This window comes from Anneissia japonica, unplaced genomic scaffold (assembly GCF_011630105.1).
Source record: "Anneissia japonica isolate Jap-2015-1 unplaced genomic scaffold, ASM1163010v1 scaffold573_len2283161_cov171, whole genome shotgun sequence".
Classification (NCBI taxonomy): domain Eukaryota; kingdom Metazoa; phylum Echinodermata; class Crinoidea; order Comatulida; family Comatulidae; genus Anneissia; species Anneissia japonica.
The window spans coordinates 411,665-429,541 of record NW_022719802.1 but is presented as its reverse complement, the minus strand read 5'-3'; the positions used below and the strand labels follow the sequence as shown (position 1 = coordinate 429,541).

Here is a 17,877-nt window from a genome sequence, read left to right as displayed (position 1 = left end):
GACAGAATGATGAGAGCTCCCTGGACAGACAGTATATTTCCAACTTTCATCTTCTTTCATTTGTCTATAGCCTAGTCCTATTACTCCTTTTCCGACAATTTGCACCTTTAACACATTCTCATCTAAGTTTTCAAGAAAACCTGCAATGATCATGCCGTCCTGCTATTCTCAATCGACCGATGGCGAACAAGCTAACTACCACCACAATTTCATCTGCTATTCTGCTGTTATGTAATACTGTACTCACAACATTCTTGTCATGACAAGCCATATGTTCTCTGGACGATTATCTTTTCCGCCGCAGCACCATTCGTAATTTGCGGTTTCCTGATGTCCTTATTTAATCGTTTTTCATTCAAAATGTGCCTCTTGGATTTAATAAGTTCTCATAAGAACCCCTCGATTTTCATCTATTTCCATAAGCGCCCCCTCAATTTTCACTCTGTTTTTATAAGCGCGCCGTTCGAATAAGCGCCCCGTTTGAATAAGCGTCCTCAAAAAGTGCAAAAATATTTTAAGCGCCCTGGCGCTTATTCGCACGGTAATTCATACTGTGATACATTTTTCAATATTTTTCAATTTGCTTGTTTACCCATCAATCGTCAGGTCATTTGCATGATAAATGATAAAGGAAGCATGTACATGTAGCCAATTTAATGACAAAAAGCAAGTTTGTCCAATCACAAAAAAGTAGGTTAATTGACTAATTGAATAATATTTAAAGCTGATGTTGTGTGAGAGTTCAGCATGTATAAACGAGATTAAACACGACATACAAAACGCACAATCCACCTTTAATTAGGAATCTTTTTCCAGTCAAATCAAGGATATTTTTCTAAAAAAATTTTAAAAACATTACGACAATATTTCGTGTCTAAATTAGACAAAACGGCAGTGAAGGTCGCCAAAAACCACTAAATTTGGTCATTTTTCAACTTCTTTTTGTAATAACTTCGCAAATACTTCATCGATTTTTTTTGGGAAAAGATAAAACTGATCGGAATTTAATAATCATTACAACAATTACAAATTTATAAGTGTAATGTTAACACCTTTATCGGACTTTTGATTTTTATCAAACCCACTCGTGTATTTTTTCAGCGTAGAAACAGTGAAATCTGCCGAAATATCCCAGCTGTCTTTAACATAAATCCCTCTACAGTCGAAAGTTGTGGGCCGATTTCTTTTGGGAAAGGTCCATTCGAAAGCCCTTTTTGTCTTCTAAATGTATTCTAAATATAAGATTGATCGGTTGAGTAGTTTTATCGGACCAATCAGATTTATGAGAATCATCCAAAACTCCTCACCACATGCTTAAGCATTACAAGCATATGGCAGTCTGACGCTCACGTGGATGCAGAGCTTGAAATATACTCTGGAAAAACAGATAAAATGACTAAATTATCCTTATTTTTAAACACTAAAATTATGATCATAGGCAAAAGAAAAGGATAGAGATTGAAATGATGTAAGTTATATGCAGTAAAAACGTATAGATTTTTAGTACCAGCAGTATATAAATGCCAGTTTTTGTAAAACACCCCATTTTTTCGAACGGTTCACTGGTTTGAGATGGTCGATTCCATTTTCTTATGTGTACATGAATACGTACATATGAGTGGTGAAGACTGTAAAGCGGTAGAATATGTCTTCTTTTGAGAATAAAAATAAAACTGTGAATGGTATTTAGATAATTATGTATGTTGTTTAGAATAAAAATTTAAAAGTCCATATGAAAATGATATGGCGTTTAATTTGTAGTTGTGGAACCCCCTAAATTACAAATGAACTGTTCCAAATCCGTTACGCGCTTGACTGATCACCCACAGTGTACCGTTAGCCCATGAGGAAGCTTACCTTGAGGTCGAATTCAGGGAATAAAATTGCACTGCTAGCAAAATATTGTCGTAATGATGGCGGTGAATTGGGGAGGCCTTATTTGTGTCGTTTTCTTCTATATCATCATCTTGGCAATTGGCTTGTACGCCTCAAAAAAAACTAAAGGTACATCTTCCACGGATGAGGTGATGCTTGCAGGGAGAAATATTGGTCTATTACTCGGTGTCTTCACAATGACAGGTGAGTGTAACCTAAATATTTTTAATATCAGGCCTATTACTAATTATCACAACTGATCAATGCATCTGAACTTTCTAGAATTCCTAGTTTAATAAAGGACACTTGATGATTGCTCTAAACCTGTTCCAATAATTAGGATTGCAAGTAGAATTATGAAAATTCTCAGTGAAACAAAATCAACTCTGCTCTGCAAAGAAGAGGCTAATCTTACTAACAATGTAGACAATTTTGAACTATTTAATCAAACAGAAACGGTCAAGGTGAAAAAACAAAGAAACAAAAAACAAATCTTGTTATCCAGTTCAAGAACTGAGTTGATTAAAAGAATTTTCACTGACATTGATAACTTTGTTTGCCTTTGCGCGAATATAGGTCAAACCAGGTGGCGATATACTCAACCTAAAATAGTGAAAACGAACTTTTTTGCAGTGAATGTCACTCTTTGGGTACTGTTTGGAGTGAACATTCCATCCAGAGTTAACACATTTCATCCAGAGTCAACAAAATCCATTTAGATATCATTTTCTATGTAGTATATGCCATCAGTTGGAACGCATATATATTTTTTTATTTTTACCGAATGGTTTACGTATAATAGTGTATACAGTACATCTACATCAGAATTTATCGGAAAAAGCTTAATATACAAAACAAACCATACGACAGGTAAGCGTTAAAAGATGAGCCTCCTGCTAAATTGCTCTTAGATTTGAGGCTCATCCGCTCCATGCTCAGCTACAGTTATTGCTGCTGGGTGACTCTCGACACCGTCTCGTTTTAATGGTGAAGGTATCCTACCTAATAGGTATCTAGTCGCCGGTGGCCTGACCGGATGCAGTTTTTGTTTTTGTACCGAATGGTTTACGTATGGTAGTGTATATCTGCATCTATATCAGAATTTATGAAAAAAAAAAGAAGCTTACTATACCAATCAAACCATACCAGCAGGTACTTATTAAAAGCTAAATCTACTGCTAAATTGATGTTTGCTTCGAGGCTCTTCCGTTCTATGCTCAGCAGTGGCGTAACGCCTATGCGCTCTCATGCGGCGGTCCGCAGGGCCCCAAATTCTAGGGGCCCCGAAGGCCCTACACATAAGTTTCTCGATCTAGCACCCTGACCAAAAAGGACTTGTTGATAAATAGCACCATAATGTGTCTCTGAAATCTACTTTGGGGCATATGTCATATTATAACGATTAAAGGGAGGGCCCGACGGGGCCCCTCTTGTTCCGGGACCCCACCAAATTTGTGAAAAAATGTAAAATGCAGATAAAAAAATATATTCACAATTTTAAGTCTGTGAGTGTCATTTCCGACCATCTAGACGTACCATGATAATACATTTTCTTATCTCAGCCTCACAAGGGCAACAACATCATTTGTGTCTGAAATCGACTGTAGGACATATATTATATCCAGTGGTGGAATTAAGAGTTGTGGGGGGGGGGGGGAGCTGCCCGCCTGGGGCCCCACTAAATTTGTCAAAAATATTTGTTAACTGGAGATAAAAAGAAAATTATATTCACAAATTTATGTCTGTGAAAGTCCCTCCATATTATATAATTTATTTGTCGTTAAAAACATTTAGAATAACAATGCACATCTAAAATCCCACGATGAAATTGGTGACCGGGATCCAAAAAGGGCCCCCAGTTCCAGAAATACACAGGGCCCCCGGCCAAATCGTTACGCCACTGATGCTCAGCTACTGTTATTGCTGCTGGCTGACTATCGATACCGTCTGGTTTTACGAGGTGAGCGTATCCCAACTAAGAGGTAAGGTATCTAGTCGCCGGCAGCCAAACTGGATGCAGTTTAGTTTCATGCCTTAACTAGCCAACTACGATTAACTAAAGGGAAAATTATATCTCCCACCAGATGCCATTCTAGTTCAAATTTTCACGATATGATGAAAATAAGTATCTACCAGTATCATATCTCAGGTAAACCTTTAACTCTATACTGAAACACGTTTTGATAAATTGATTTTTGAAAGTTCACAATGATTTATATTATTTTCCAAAAATAGATGGAAATTTTCTTCCCCTTTTTTGTGCTTATATGAAACAAAAATTACCGTTTACATGCATTTCAATTGTCTTCGCTAAAGATTTTGGAAATTCATTCATTTGTTGTTTAATGTAGGCCCGTAAGGGCTTTAATTTGAGTCATGCTCACTAGCTACGCAGTAACCCAGTCTGTTTCGTCTGAGGTATAATCACTAGAATACTTCGATTTTTTTTCTTTTGAAATCATTTGATATGGTAGTAGGGTGAAATATACTATATGTTGAATCAGACTTTTCCGTTTATCTCGGATGTAGGACGACAAAGTGGCAAACACCTTATATAGCCTGCCTTGATCTAAAGTATACATAGTCATTGAAAATTCTGTTGGAGATATATATTTTTGTTAGTAAGCATTTTTCTATGCTCTTTACCTGTGAAGATTATAGAATTTATTTGTTTATAAACATTACATAAATAACAGCTTCTACTATTTATTTATTTATATATTTATTTGTATGCATAATGTAGGCATAAAACCTTTGCACTCAAAGTTTATGCAAGGTCGATAAACTCAAAATCTACTGATATCCACTGCGGCATTCTCGAGCCCTATAGTGTAATACATTTCATTCTCAACAATACTCTGCATCCCTAGTTCAAGTCTTGGTAGAGTCTAGTTAGACCAGGCTATAATTGAGATAGGTACTATTTTAATAAGTTATACCTTACTCTTATCATTACATATTCAAAATTTGGTCAAACCTACTGTACCTCTTATGTGCTTATTTTGCCCATTATATGTATATTGTTGGATTTTGGTGGCCAATTTGAAAAAAGCGACCTCACATGAAAGTTCTGAGGTTACAGCCCATTTACCTCACATATTCTGATTCCCCATAAAAAAACTGGTCTAGAAAAACCATATGAGAATTTCCACCTCTCCAAGTGGCACCTATCTCAATTATAGCCTGGTCTAAGTTGTTTTTTCATGTAATTTGTTCTTCCTACTTTTTTATTGGTTTTTACTTTATAATTTCAATACCAGTTCTGATATGCCAATGATGAAAAATCCTATGTCCCTTTTTACAAACTGAACTTCTAGTTTCTTTTATTCTTCTACACGGTGTCTTTGCACAGATTTTTTTAACTCTCCCCTTTGGACATTATAAATATTCTTAAATATTTACAGGTACTAAATTTTTTTCTATCTAGACTATAAAGGACGCCAGGGAATTTAACCTCTAACCTCAATGAGAACATACTTAACACAAACGACAATCTAAACAAACAAATGAAATTGGAAACAAATTCTAACAAGCTAAATCTTTGGAGAAAGGAAATAAAAAAGTAATAGTATTAGAATAACCCATAACTCGCAGCGCCATATTCTGAATTGCGTATGGGTGTGGTCCGTGACTAACTAGCAACCGTAAAGAGGCGCTTATATTATCTTCATGTTTACATCATTCCACACAGACAGGAGCTGAAATGAACCATTCAATTCAATTCAATTCAAAGTAACATTTATTTGATTCCTTTTCCAGTTCAAATACAAACAGAAATAAAATACAGAATCATAATTCGGGGAAAAGAAAAGGTAAGAAAGACTCTTGTAATCATAACAATTCGAGGAAAAGAAAAGGTAAGAAAGGCTCTTGTGGGGGGGGGTCAGCCTGAAATAATACGACAAAAGGGGACACAAAAACAGACAGAAAGAAAGAGGACATGGACAAAACAGGACGAAGAAGACACAACCGAAAAAGAAAGCAAACAATTCAAATTAGACCAAGAAACCAAGCATAATTAAAGTGAAAAAACAAGAGGGATTATAAGGACGATATTTACTGAAGTTTAATAACTAGAAGGTGTAAGGTGTTTCTTTAGGTGGATTGAAAATGATCTTTCATTAATGGCATTGGCAACTAGGGGAGGTAAGGAATTCCATAGTTAGGGCCAGTAAACCTAATATGTTGGAAATAATTTGTCTTATGATTGCCAAAAGTAAGCATCAGATCTACCTCGAGTGCAATACCGTACTCGCGCAAAAAAGCGCCCGGGCGCTTAAAATATTTTTTGCACTTTTTGGGGGGCGCTTATTTAAACGGGGCGCTTATTCGAACGGGGCGCTTATGAAAACAGAGTGGAAATTTAGGGGGCGCTTATGGAAATAGATGAAAATCGAGGGGTTCTTATGAAAACTTATTAAATTCAAGAGGCACATTTTGAATGAAAAACGATTATATAAGGACATCAGGAAACCGTAAATTACGAATGGTGGTGCGGCGGAAAAGAATCGTCCAGAGAGCATGCTTGTCATGACAAGAATGTTGTGAGTATACAGTATTACGTATAACAGCAGAATATCAAATGAAATTAGTGGTGGTGGTTAGCTTGTTGGCCATCGGTCGATTGAGAATAGCAGGACGGCATGATTATTGCAGGTTTTCTTGAAAACTTAGATGAGAATGTGTTAAGGGTGCAGATTGTCTTAAAAGGAGTAGGACTAGGCTATAGACAAATGTAAGAAGATGAAAGTTGAAAATACTGTCTGTTCAGGGAGCTCATCTGTCCAAGATAAATATCCTCATTTTGGTATTGACTAAGGTAGAATGTGATTCCACTCCACACCTCAAATCATGCCAACATCCACAGTCCCAGGATTGATTGGATTATTCAAACGGGGCGCTTACGGAAATTTTCACGTTTTTTCACGGCGCTTATTCGATAGGGACGCTTATTCAAACGGCGCTTTCACGGCGCTTATTCGATAGGGGCGCTTATTCAAACGGGGCACTTATTCGCGCGAGTACGGTAATTGTGGGGAGAGGAATTGAATTTGAAAATGTCACAGAAATACTTTGGTAAAATGGAGTAAGATGATGCATGCATGAAAATACCTTGTTGAACAGAGGTCATGTCAGGAAGTTTGAGGATATTTAAATTAGAGGAATAAAGTAGAGGAATGAAACTGCGGTTAATAGCCAGATATAATCCTGATAGCCTTATTTGAATAATTTGAAGCTTATTTAGGTTTGAATGGTATGTATTTGCCCATACAATGTTGCAGTAGCTCAGATAAAGAATAATTAGCGAACAATAAAACTCTTACAATCGGAAGCGCTGGTCGTTTCAAATTGCTGATTTACAACTTCAATGTTTTTACAAAGTACTGTTGCTTACAAGTTATGTACTGTGGCTACTTCAGCTGAACAAAAAACACTAAACTGTGTACAGTAATATATACAGTATCCTGTTATATTTTAAATAAGTGAAAGTTCACTTAAACGTTTGACAGAGTTTATTATTGGATATTAGCTCTCTATTATATGGGAGTTTTTAATAGCAATTATTCCTTGTTTTATAATTACATTTATAAGTGTTAACACAGCATTGCATTAGATACATGTTGTATTGATTTGTACTATTTTATATAGTGTCCGATATAATTAGTTATTAAGTTAAAATAATATAGTTTGTTTTATTGGTTTGAAAAGTAATGATAACTGTACTTTACAGTTAAGATTTACAATAGACCTGTTAATGTTTAAATGTAGTTTAATTCACTTTAGTATTATAAGCTTAGGAAACGTTCTAAACATTGTAGCCCTTGCCTTTTGAATTATAAGGCCTGAAATAATCCTATCCATACCTGTCATTTAAGACAATGATTGTGTTATGATTTTTACTTTTATCCTCTTAATTATAAGTTTTGTTCCTAAGGCTACAATATTGCCAGTAGACCTATGTAATATCCCGCTGTTTTAATTATTTGTTATTCCAGAAAATGATAACACATAGTGATGCTCTATATTTAACTGTATTTAGGCATACACTGTTTACGTTCACCAATAAAATTTCACTTTCACAGCATGGAAGTCACCTTTGTTAGCTTCAATGGCTGATGTGAAATACTTTTTCTTTTTACGGATGCTGTTGGTAACGGTATTCCGTAGTTTTTTGTATGCACAGTACTGTATTTTGTTACCTCTCTATTTTAGCCTGGATATTAAAGATAACAGCAGCACATATTATCTACGACCTACAGACTCATCATGCATTGAACTACTTTAGACTCATCGTTGGAAGGTGTACTCAACGCATCAAAGCGAAAAAACCAAAGTTGGCCTACTGTAACAAACCTTTTTTATTGGATTCTTACAACTGCTTTATTAATTTCATTATTGTTTAAATAAATAAATTTTATCTTAAATTGTTAATTACTTTGTTATTGTTTTATTGTTTCCATCATATTTATTTGTTAAGAATAGATATATATTTCGGATGAAACCTGGGTTACAAAATGCTATGTGTTGTTTGAAATAATAAACTGGTAATTAAAACAGGCATGATTTTGTTTTTATTTACAATATTTACGATATTTAGAAAACATATAAATGTCCTTATAAAGTTCCATAAGTAGAACATTTCAATTAGTTGATTACCTAGCCACAACAGCTGCTGAAACCGTTGCTAATGTACTATTTGGTTCAACCAAATAATCTTATAGAAATGTCAAGCGTGTATGGTAAGTACAAGATAGCTTATTTGAACTACAACTCGCGTCTACAATTTTCATCCTCAGCTTAAAGCGAGTGTGGGTGGTCAACACAACATTTTTTGGCCGCCTTATTTCGTTCTTTGTCTAATCTCTAATCAAGTAGTATTCTGTTACCGAGCATTTTTTTTTTGTATAATTATATCTAAAATTATTTGTACGTCTGCAGCTACTTGGATCGGCGGTGGTTTCATCAACGGGACTGGTCAATCAGTGTATGAGTCGGGGTTGTTGTGGACGCAGGCCCCATTTGCGTACGCGTGTAGTCTATTTATAAGTAAGAATGAAATTTCATTATTTTTCTTAAGTTTTTTTTTTATTGGTGGTACAGCAGGCGTAATAAAAATATTCGTCTTCTTCAAAGACATCACCGGTACCAGAATAAAATGGGGTGGCAAAAAGTAGAGGAAAAGAATTTCCTTAGAGAAGCAATGATAATTAGACGCAAACTGTCAGCCAACATAACCTTATTAGTAAAACGGTACTGTAATTATACAAAAAGTTGAAGTGTTGTCATATGCAATGTGTATTTCCATTTCCCAATTAAATGCGAAAATTTAAAAATCAATTTTTAATTATTAAAGTAAAGGTAAAGGTAAAATTGGAGGCTAATCTAGAAAGGTTATCAAAGTTTTATACTCTACTTTACATTACAAAAGACCAATACATATAATTTTAGTTGATAATAGAATGGATAGATTGTGAAGAGAATGAGTGATAATTGGGTTGTATTTTCATCTAGAAAAACTGAGAGGTGGACAAAACAATAAAATGGGTGGAAATATCACTAATTCTGCATGTAGCACCACCGTTTAAAAACACCTTGCCATCGACTGAAGTAATATGATCAGTTACTATTAGCCTATATTATTTCTCCCTTTTGGGGTGCGGGGGAGGGGTGGGGCTGAAAAAAACATTTTTGCAAAATATGTCTCACGTACCGTAGCCAGGGTTTTCGATAGGTGGGGGGTTGCGTTTGCAAGCAAAGTGATCCTTAGGAGGGAAAAGCTCCCGGAAGCTCCGACAAAGTAGTATTTTTAGGGCTTTTAATTGAATTCTGGTAATTCGTAGAATAATCCATTTAAATGTCCATTGCTTTGGGTGTTGTTGGGGATCTGAAGAAGTAACGTTATGTCCATTATGTCGGTAACATTTTGTTCATATGGATGAATCTGCGATCAAATTTCGTACCACATTTATTAAAAATAAACGGTTAGGAAGAGCTAGCAAACGAAATCCAATGATCCATAGCATTTCTCGATAACTGGGAACAATTTTAGTGAAATAACAGGTTTTAAGCCCCTGCCTACGGACCTGCCGAATCAGGAGATGTAACTCGTCAAGGACAGAAAGGCTTCACTTTTCATTTTAGATTTTGTGTTGCACAGTGTCTGATTCACACAATGCCAGTTTACTATACCTAATTTTGTATTGATCAGTATAATCTATGTGGGTTTTCGTTTAAGATGGACTATTTTTTGCGAAAAAAATGAGAGAGCAAGATTATGTAACAATGTTGGACCCTTTCCAATTGAAGTTTGGCCCAATGATGTGTGGACTCCTGTCTATACAAGCTTTATCTGGAGAGCTGTTCTACTGCAGTGCCATTCTTTCAGCTTTAGGTAATTATTAATCAACCAATCAAACTAACAAAAAATCCACCGGTCGACCAAATAATTTATTACACATACCGGTACGTATGCAATGGGCAAATTTGCTAAAGAGAAACAATGTTCCATTACCAAATTGAGTGACAATAATAAACAAAACAAAGACAATTTTCACAGAATTATGAAACACCAGTGAAAAAATACTACCGAAACAACATATAAGATGAACTAATAACTGAGTTTCGATTTTAAATTTATTTAATATTTTAATTTTACAGTTTCATTTTTATATTTTAGGATCAACTTTCAGTGTAATTCTAGATATAGACACAACTCCGGCCATCATTGTCTCAGCATGTATAGCCATGTCCTATACATTGTTTGGAGGTCTGTATTCAGTGGCTTACACCGACGTTGTCCAGATGATTTGTATATTTTTTGGTTTGGTGAGTTAGATTGAATTAAATGAATAGTAAATACTCTCTACTACCCCCTTACAAACGCACATATACATATATATACATATATATAATACATATATACATATACATATATATATAAACTAAAATATATAATAATTTATATATAATAATATATATAAAAAAATAATATAATAATATAATTATATTAATGTATATAAAATAATATATGCATAATAATATATATATAAAATAATAAAAATAATAATAATAATATTATAATAATAATAATAATAATAATAATAATTTATAAAGCGCCAATATCACTAAACCGAAGTAAAAATCAAAGGCGCTGTGCATGTTCAGATGTTAAAAAGGTGGGTTTTGAGTTTATATATTTATATATATATATATATATATATATATAAAATATCTTTTTTTTTCAGAATAGATGATTGAGTATCATTTATTTTAATACCTAACATCGTTATGCATTGAAATTTTAAAAATTTATTGGAAAAACGGGGTGGGGGTGTGGTGTGGGGTTGCACGTGCCCTCCGTACTCTCTACTTCATCCGCGCCAAACAGATATCACTTGATCCATTAGAAGGCACACAATCTTTAAATCCAAGAACATCCCACCCCATAATTACAGGGTCTCAAATCCCATCTCTTTATTTATTTGTTCATTTCTTTATTTCAAAGTATCGACAAATCACAGTAAAATCTTAATTGCTCGGGATTTACATATTGCAAAAGACAATCTAATAAAAAGACAATCATATAAAAGGACAATCAAACATATTTAAAAAGAGAGCAAGACACAGGGAGTCTGAGATTGGTAAAAAAAAATATTAAGTAATAAAAAATAACAAAAATGAGGGATAAATATTATATACAAATTTCGAAATAGAATGAGGGATATAAAAAATATTACAATAAAAAAAAATACAAATTTCAAAAGCAGCAGAATCAGCATAAAAGATCGACCTCTCAAAGAGCTGCGCACACACTGCCACAAAGGGCAGCTTTCCGAGAACATTGCGTCCAGTTATAATATACCAATCAAGTATACAAGTTCTCATTAAAAAAAAATATTATATTGAAATTAATAATCTGCTTGCGTTTAATTATTATCATGTGTACTGATTAATACTTTCAGTTTATTATCATTGTTATTATAGTTATCATTATAATTATTCCTAATTATCATCATCGTCTTCATTATCATCATAATCATTATCGTCGTAAACACAACCGTCGTCATTTTTTTGTCATCATTCGATTTTCTGTAGGTTTTTTGTTATATTTAGTGCAAAAACCAGCGGTAACCATTGGTGTTTCCTCCCCCCCCCCCACCACCCTTTTACCAGCACCAGAAAAAGCTATTGTTTTTTCTTTCTTTCTTTTTATATACCGTTTTTCTATGTTTTTGCGCAGAGATTTTCTTCCCTCTACGATGGTCATTTCCGTTCTTGGAATGCCTTGGATCCAAAGAGGGGCCAAGGTTCCCGATGAGAGCAAATTAGGCATGGTCAGGCGTCGCTCAAAATTTTTCGAAAGTGGTCAATTAGGGGTTTCAAAGACTTATTTAATAGCCTTTAGAGCCTACTAATATGGGATGTAGAAAATACATACAATTTTATTTCTCACCGACAAATTGGGTTTATCTTCCCGATGGTCCCCCTAACTTTTCGTACGCAAAGCAATTTCATAAGTCAAGAAGATGCCTGAAAATTGTTAAAATAAACTGCATAAACCACCCATGTTTTAACGATAGAGCGCTGTAAAGCCAGAGTACATCTTATTATAGCAACATACCGGTATAGGAAAATGTTTGTAAAGATAAGATTAGTTTCGGCACATGAAGTAGACCTAGGTAAAGTAAAGACTGCTTTCATAGAATCGCTACACAGTCGCTACAGCTTTCACTACAGCAATCCTTGCTCTGTTTTATTTTCTATTAATTAATTAGATCCATGATGATAAATTTTTAAAAAGTGTCATATCCGGCAATCTATAGGTACTAATTCCCCAAATTTTACCACGTCAGCCCCAACTATGGTGGGGCTGAGATGGGTGTGGACTCTCCGTTTTGAATATAGGTAATGTAAATTAAATGCATTATTGATGTTCCAAAAGATATTATTCCCAAAATAAATAAGATTCTATATAATTTCTTATGGAGTGGGAAAAAAGATAAAATAAAGAGAAATATAATAGTTCAAGACATCAATCTAGGAGGTTTGAAAATGATAGATATTAACTCGTTGGTTGATTCACTTCAGCTAAGTTGGATAAAAAGGATATTAAGTCCTGATCCAGGCAAATGGAAATGTATTCCATTATTTTATATGCATCCTATTGAGTATACAGTATGTATGTCAAAGGTTAACTTAGAGGAACATGCTTCATTGAATAAATTACCAATATTCTATAGGAATTTTATTGATACGTGTATCCGTTATAATAACATTCAGGAACTCCAACCGCATTGCATATGTGAGGTAAAACTACAATGAATTTGGGAAAATAAGAATATTACTGTAAACAATAAATCTCTTTTTAATAAATTTTGGATTGAGTCAAATATACAAAATGTAGGTGACATCATTGTAAATGATAGAATTAAGCAGGTGAACGAAATAATTCATCTCTCTCAAAAACACACAACGCTTTAATTGAGCATACAAAATTAAATGCAGCCATTCCAAATAGTTGGAAAAATATTATCAAATATAATCCCTACTGTTTAACACACAGAGAAAACGATTGTAAAACAAATTATGACATTATTTTGAAGAAACAAAAAGTTAAAAAATTCTACACATTATTTTTAAAACCAATGTATAGCATACCAAATGTTCAAATCAAATGGGAAAATGAATTACAAAACAATTCAATTAACTGGGAACATTGTTGGAAAGAGAAAGTACACTCAATGCTACATATTAAAAAGGTTGCTCAATTTAATTATAAATTATTACACAGAATCTTGAGAACGAAAAGTCGGCAAAAGATTATGGAACCTCTCAAACACAGACTTCTGCGAAGCATGTAACGAAATAGAAAATGAAAAACATATGCTGTTAAACCCATATTATGTTACAATCGTGCCTAAAGAAGCCTGATAAAGTAAAATGGATGAATATCGTATCGTGTGATAAGAAGACAAATGAGTTAGTTTCAATTTTAACTTTTTGTATATTTAAATGTAAAGTGATGTATAGACTAAATCTTGGGAAGAAATGTCCTTGGACAATGTTTACATCTTAGTTTAAAAGTCTTGTCACTTGTGAGTTTTTAACAAACAAAGAAAAAGCCAAAAAAAAGTGGTCAAATTTTGACTTTCAGAAATTTGGGAACGATTGTAAAACAAATTATGACATTATTTTGAAGAAACAAAATGTTAAAAAATTCTACACATCATTTTTAAAACTAATATATAGCATACCGAATGTTCAAATCAAATGGGAAAATGAATTACAAAACAATTCAATTAACTGGGAACATTGTTGGAAAGAGAAAGTACACTCAATGCTACATATTAAAAAGGTTGCTCAATTTAATTATAAATTATTATACAAAATCTTGCCAACGAAAAGTCGGCAAAAGATATGAAACCTGTCAAACACAGACTTCTGCGAAGCATGTAACGAAATAGAAAATGAAAAACATATGTTGTTAAACTGTAAAGAAAATGATTCATGTTGGAAAAAATTCCATATTATGTTACAATTGTGCCTAAAGAAGCCTGATAAAGTAAACTTGATGGATATCGTACTTGCAAGCTGTGATAAGAAGACAAATGTGTTAGTTTCAATTTTAACTTTTTGTATATTTAAATGTAAAGTGATGTATAGACTAAATCTAGGGAAGAAATGTCCTTGGACAATGTTTACATTTGAGTTTAAGTTTTGTCACTTGTGAGTTTTTAACAAACAAAGAAAAAGCCAAAAAAAGTGGTCAAATTTTGACTTTCAGAAATTTGGGAAAGCTTTATTTATGTTGTTATTGTCAGGTAATTTTTGTTGTGCTTTGGTTTTTGTTTATTTCTTTATAAACATAAATTGATGTGTTAAAATAGTACAAGTTACAAAAATCCAAAAAAAAATCCCGTATTTTGAACAAAAAGTGTATGTATTGCTGAAATTTACAAGACAAATATGCATAAAGAATTATGATGTGCTATATGTGATGTATACTAAATTTATATTATTATGATTATGACATAATGTTTAACAAAAGGATCAAAAATATAAAAATGAAAAAATAATAATAATAATAATGAGAAACTGTAAGCTCTTTTGAAAATGATATCTGTGTATCTAAGGGCTTCTACAACCCGAGCGTCATTTTGTACAAATTCCTGTATTTGTGTTAAATGAAAAAGTATTGAAATAAAAGTGGGCGATTCCCACAAAAGAAAGAGAAAAAAAAAAGAATGTTCGCTCATAAAGCCTAAATCTTTGTTTAAACCATTATTATGAGATTTGGGACCGAGGATCCAACGAATCTCAGCACATCTACAAACCTTAGCCGATTTGAAATCGTTACATACGATTAAAGAGCACAAATCACTGATATAATGGTTTAGTGAATTAAAGTGGTCAGCAACAGGGAAAAAAGAAAAAAAGTAAATTAAATACATCAAAGAAAGTGTTTCTTTAGTTTTATTTTCTATGGTACATCACTCATATTAATTGGATCTCTGTGATTTCCGAAAATCCCTGATTAAGGGACTTTCTGGCGCTTCATTTTTAAAAAATCGAATAAGCCTTTGAAACCTCTAAATTGTCAAAATGTCCGGGCTTCTTCCCCGACTTTTAAGATATTTTAAGCGACGTTTGACCACGCCCACTTAGCTCTTGTCCAGGAAATCTGCCCCCTCGTCGGGGCATCTCCCCCTCCCCCACCCCGTCGGGGACCTCGGACCCCCTCCCCGTCGGGCAAATACAGGCGCCATACCTGCATATTAATTAGGTCTCTGAGGTTTCCGATAATCGTTGATAAAAGGTCATGAGAATTTGTTGACGCTTCATTTTGACTATATAACGGTGATGTGATGATAATGAATATTATTATGGTATATAACAGTGTCATGTACGGCCATCTACAGGTACTATTTCCACAAAATTTCCTCCACCCCACCCTTCAAAACAGATCTGCGCCCTTGCACGCAGCCCCTACCGCCAAATCCTGCATTCATCTGCCTCAGAGGTTCAGGCGGTTCACTGAACCAGGGCTCCCGATCTTTAAAGGCCCCGCACCCTTACGAACAATCTAATACCATGCATTGATAGCTCGAAATTGCTCGTTCTGCTCGGGACGTATTAAAAAACAGGATGAACACATCTTTCGAATTTGTCCTCCACAATATCAGAACCTTTGATCTGTGTGTTCCTGAAGACCACATTGATCGCTTCGCTCTTTGAAAATATTACTATTGGTATACAATATATAACCACTCAATTAGTCTATACCTAATCAAAATTTCCCTGCCTTTTGTATTTCACAATACTCATCAACTCGTATAAATATAACGTAATTGCTATAAGTCATTGTTATTCATATTCCATTATATAATGAGTTCTTGTTTCTTGCACTTTATTTATTCATGGAGGAATAAGCATCGCATTTCATCTGGTTATGGCATTATTAAACAATTTATTTTTCTATCATTTTTGCAGTACACTATCTTATTCACTTTATTTAAAAAACGAATTGTGATTTGGCCATTATTTTGGGTCATGGTGTTACCGTCTTTGTTCAGATAGCACTCTTAACATGTGTAATGATTTTCTGGACCTACTCTAGAAGGACAGAGCTATATAGACCCATATTATCTCTTTTGTGAATAGGCCTATTTGTATATAAAGAGACTCTCCGTGTCTGCATAATCACCATTAGAAGAACCCCATTGGAAATAAGTCTTCTTCAGACTTTCATAGGGTATCCTCGGTGTTTACACCGAATAAATCCATTCATGACCATAAAGTATCTGTTATCATATACATTAGAAGTCATGTCAATATTCCTGCCCGAAACCTGGACTCCAAGATGGTACTATGGATTACTTTAGTAAAAAAGTGACACATTGTACAATAATTCACTTTAATAAAATAATCATATTAAAGTGAATATTTTCGGTCTCGAAACCCGAACCTAGACTCGGAAATACCGGGATGTATTTCAGATGGATGTTTACTACATTAGTAAAAGAGTAATAATTATGTTAACTAAATAATAATAATAATAATAATAATAATAATAATAATAACAATAATAATAATAATTAATATTTATCAGATAATTCATAAAATTCATGTACTTACGACGAGTGGTCAACCGCACTCATATCCACCCCATGGTAGTCTTGACATTCTATTACACTCCTCACCCCCCCCCCCCCCCCATTTTTGTTCAGTTCTAGAACACAGCACAACAGTAATAGCAAAAATGTACACCAATCGTGTAAAAAAACCGTTTTTTATATTCATGTCATACTATTAAAGCCCCGAAGTTTTTCTCTTTTTCTTTCTAAAAATCTATAATGTGATCCGAGTATATCTATGGTTATTTGTTCTAAACCTAACTGCCCTAGATGAGCTGTCGGTGCTTCATTCTCAGGCGCGGATCCAGTAAAGGAGGGGGCGGGGGTGTGGCACGGAGATCACGTGCGCCTCTCTGTTTTGCCACTAAATTTTAAAATTTCAATGCATATCAATGTTATGTATTGAAATATTTGCTACTCACTTATTTATTCTAAAAAATGTTGTGCCCACTCGTTTGAAAATTTTGGATCCGCCCATGATTCTATTATAGATATTTATCAAATAGGTACGAGATAATTAGGTCGTACAAACTAGATCATTAAGTCATACGTACGACTCAATTTTCCAATGTACCCTCCAATCTGGGACCCCTATTATTCTGATGCACTTCTAACAGTGACGTAACGCCCGTGAGCTGTCGGGGGTGGAAGTGAAGCTGATATGGGAGCTCATCGTAGTATGCCACCCAGCATAATAAAGCCTTGACCATGAAACTAGGGTGCTACATATGTTTCTCCTACGCGTTAGCTCGTACGTACGAGATATTAAGTGGTTCGTACGAGATAATATCTCGTACGTACGAGATAATGTCTAAAAAATATTTTTACGTTGGCAGCAATTCGATTCCGTTCAATGCAGCGTCGAATA

At 34.2% G+C, this 17,877-nt stretch overlaps 1 protein-coding gene across 6 annotated transcripts in view; it reads left to right on the top strand.

The window, feature by feature from the left end:
* Positions 1–1,858: 1,858 nt before the first annotated feature.
* The window catches only part of LOC117111041 (high-affinity choline transporter 1-like), a 35,444-nt gene continuing 19,425 nt past the window's right edge, over positions 1,859–17,877 (top strand). For 3 of the 6 annotated variants that reach the window (XM_033253917.1, XM_033253922.1, XM_033253923.1), the window contains exons 1-4: positions 1,859–2,079; positions 8,815–8,922; positions 10,112–10,267; positions 10,553–10,701. In XM_033253917.1, the coding sequence (XP_033109808.1) occupies positions 1,911–2,079; positions 8,815–8,922; positions 10,112–10,267; positions 10,553–10,701 (582 nt within the window). In that variant the 5' untranslated portion in view covers positions 1,859–1,910. The remainder of the gene's footprint in view (positions 2,080–8,814; positions 8,923–10,111; positions 10,268–10,552; positions 10,702–17,877) is intronic. The other 3 variants (XM_033253918.1, XM_033253919.1, XM_033253920.1) reach the window with 3 other exon arrangements.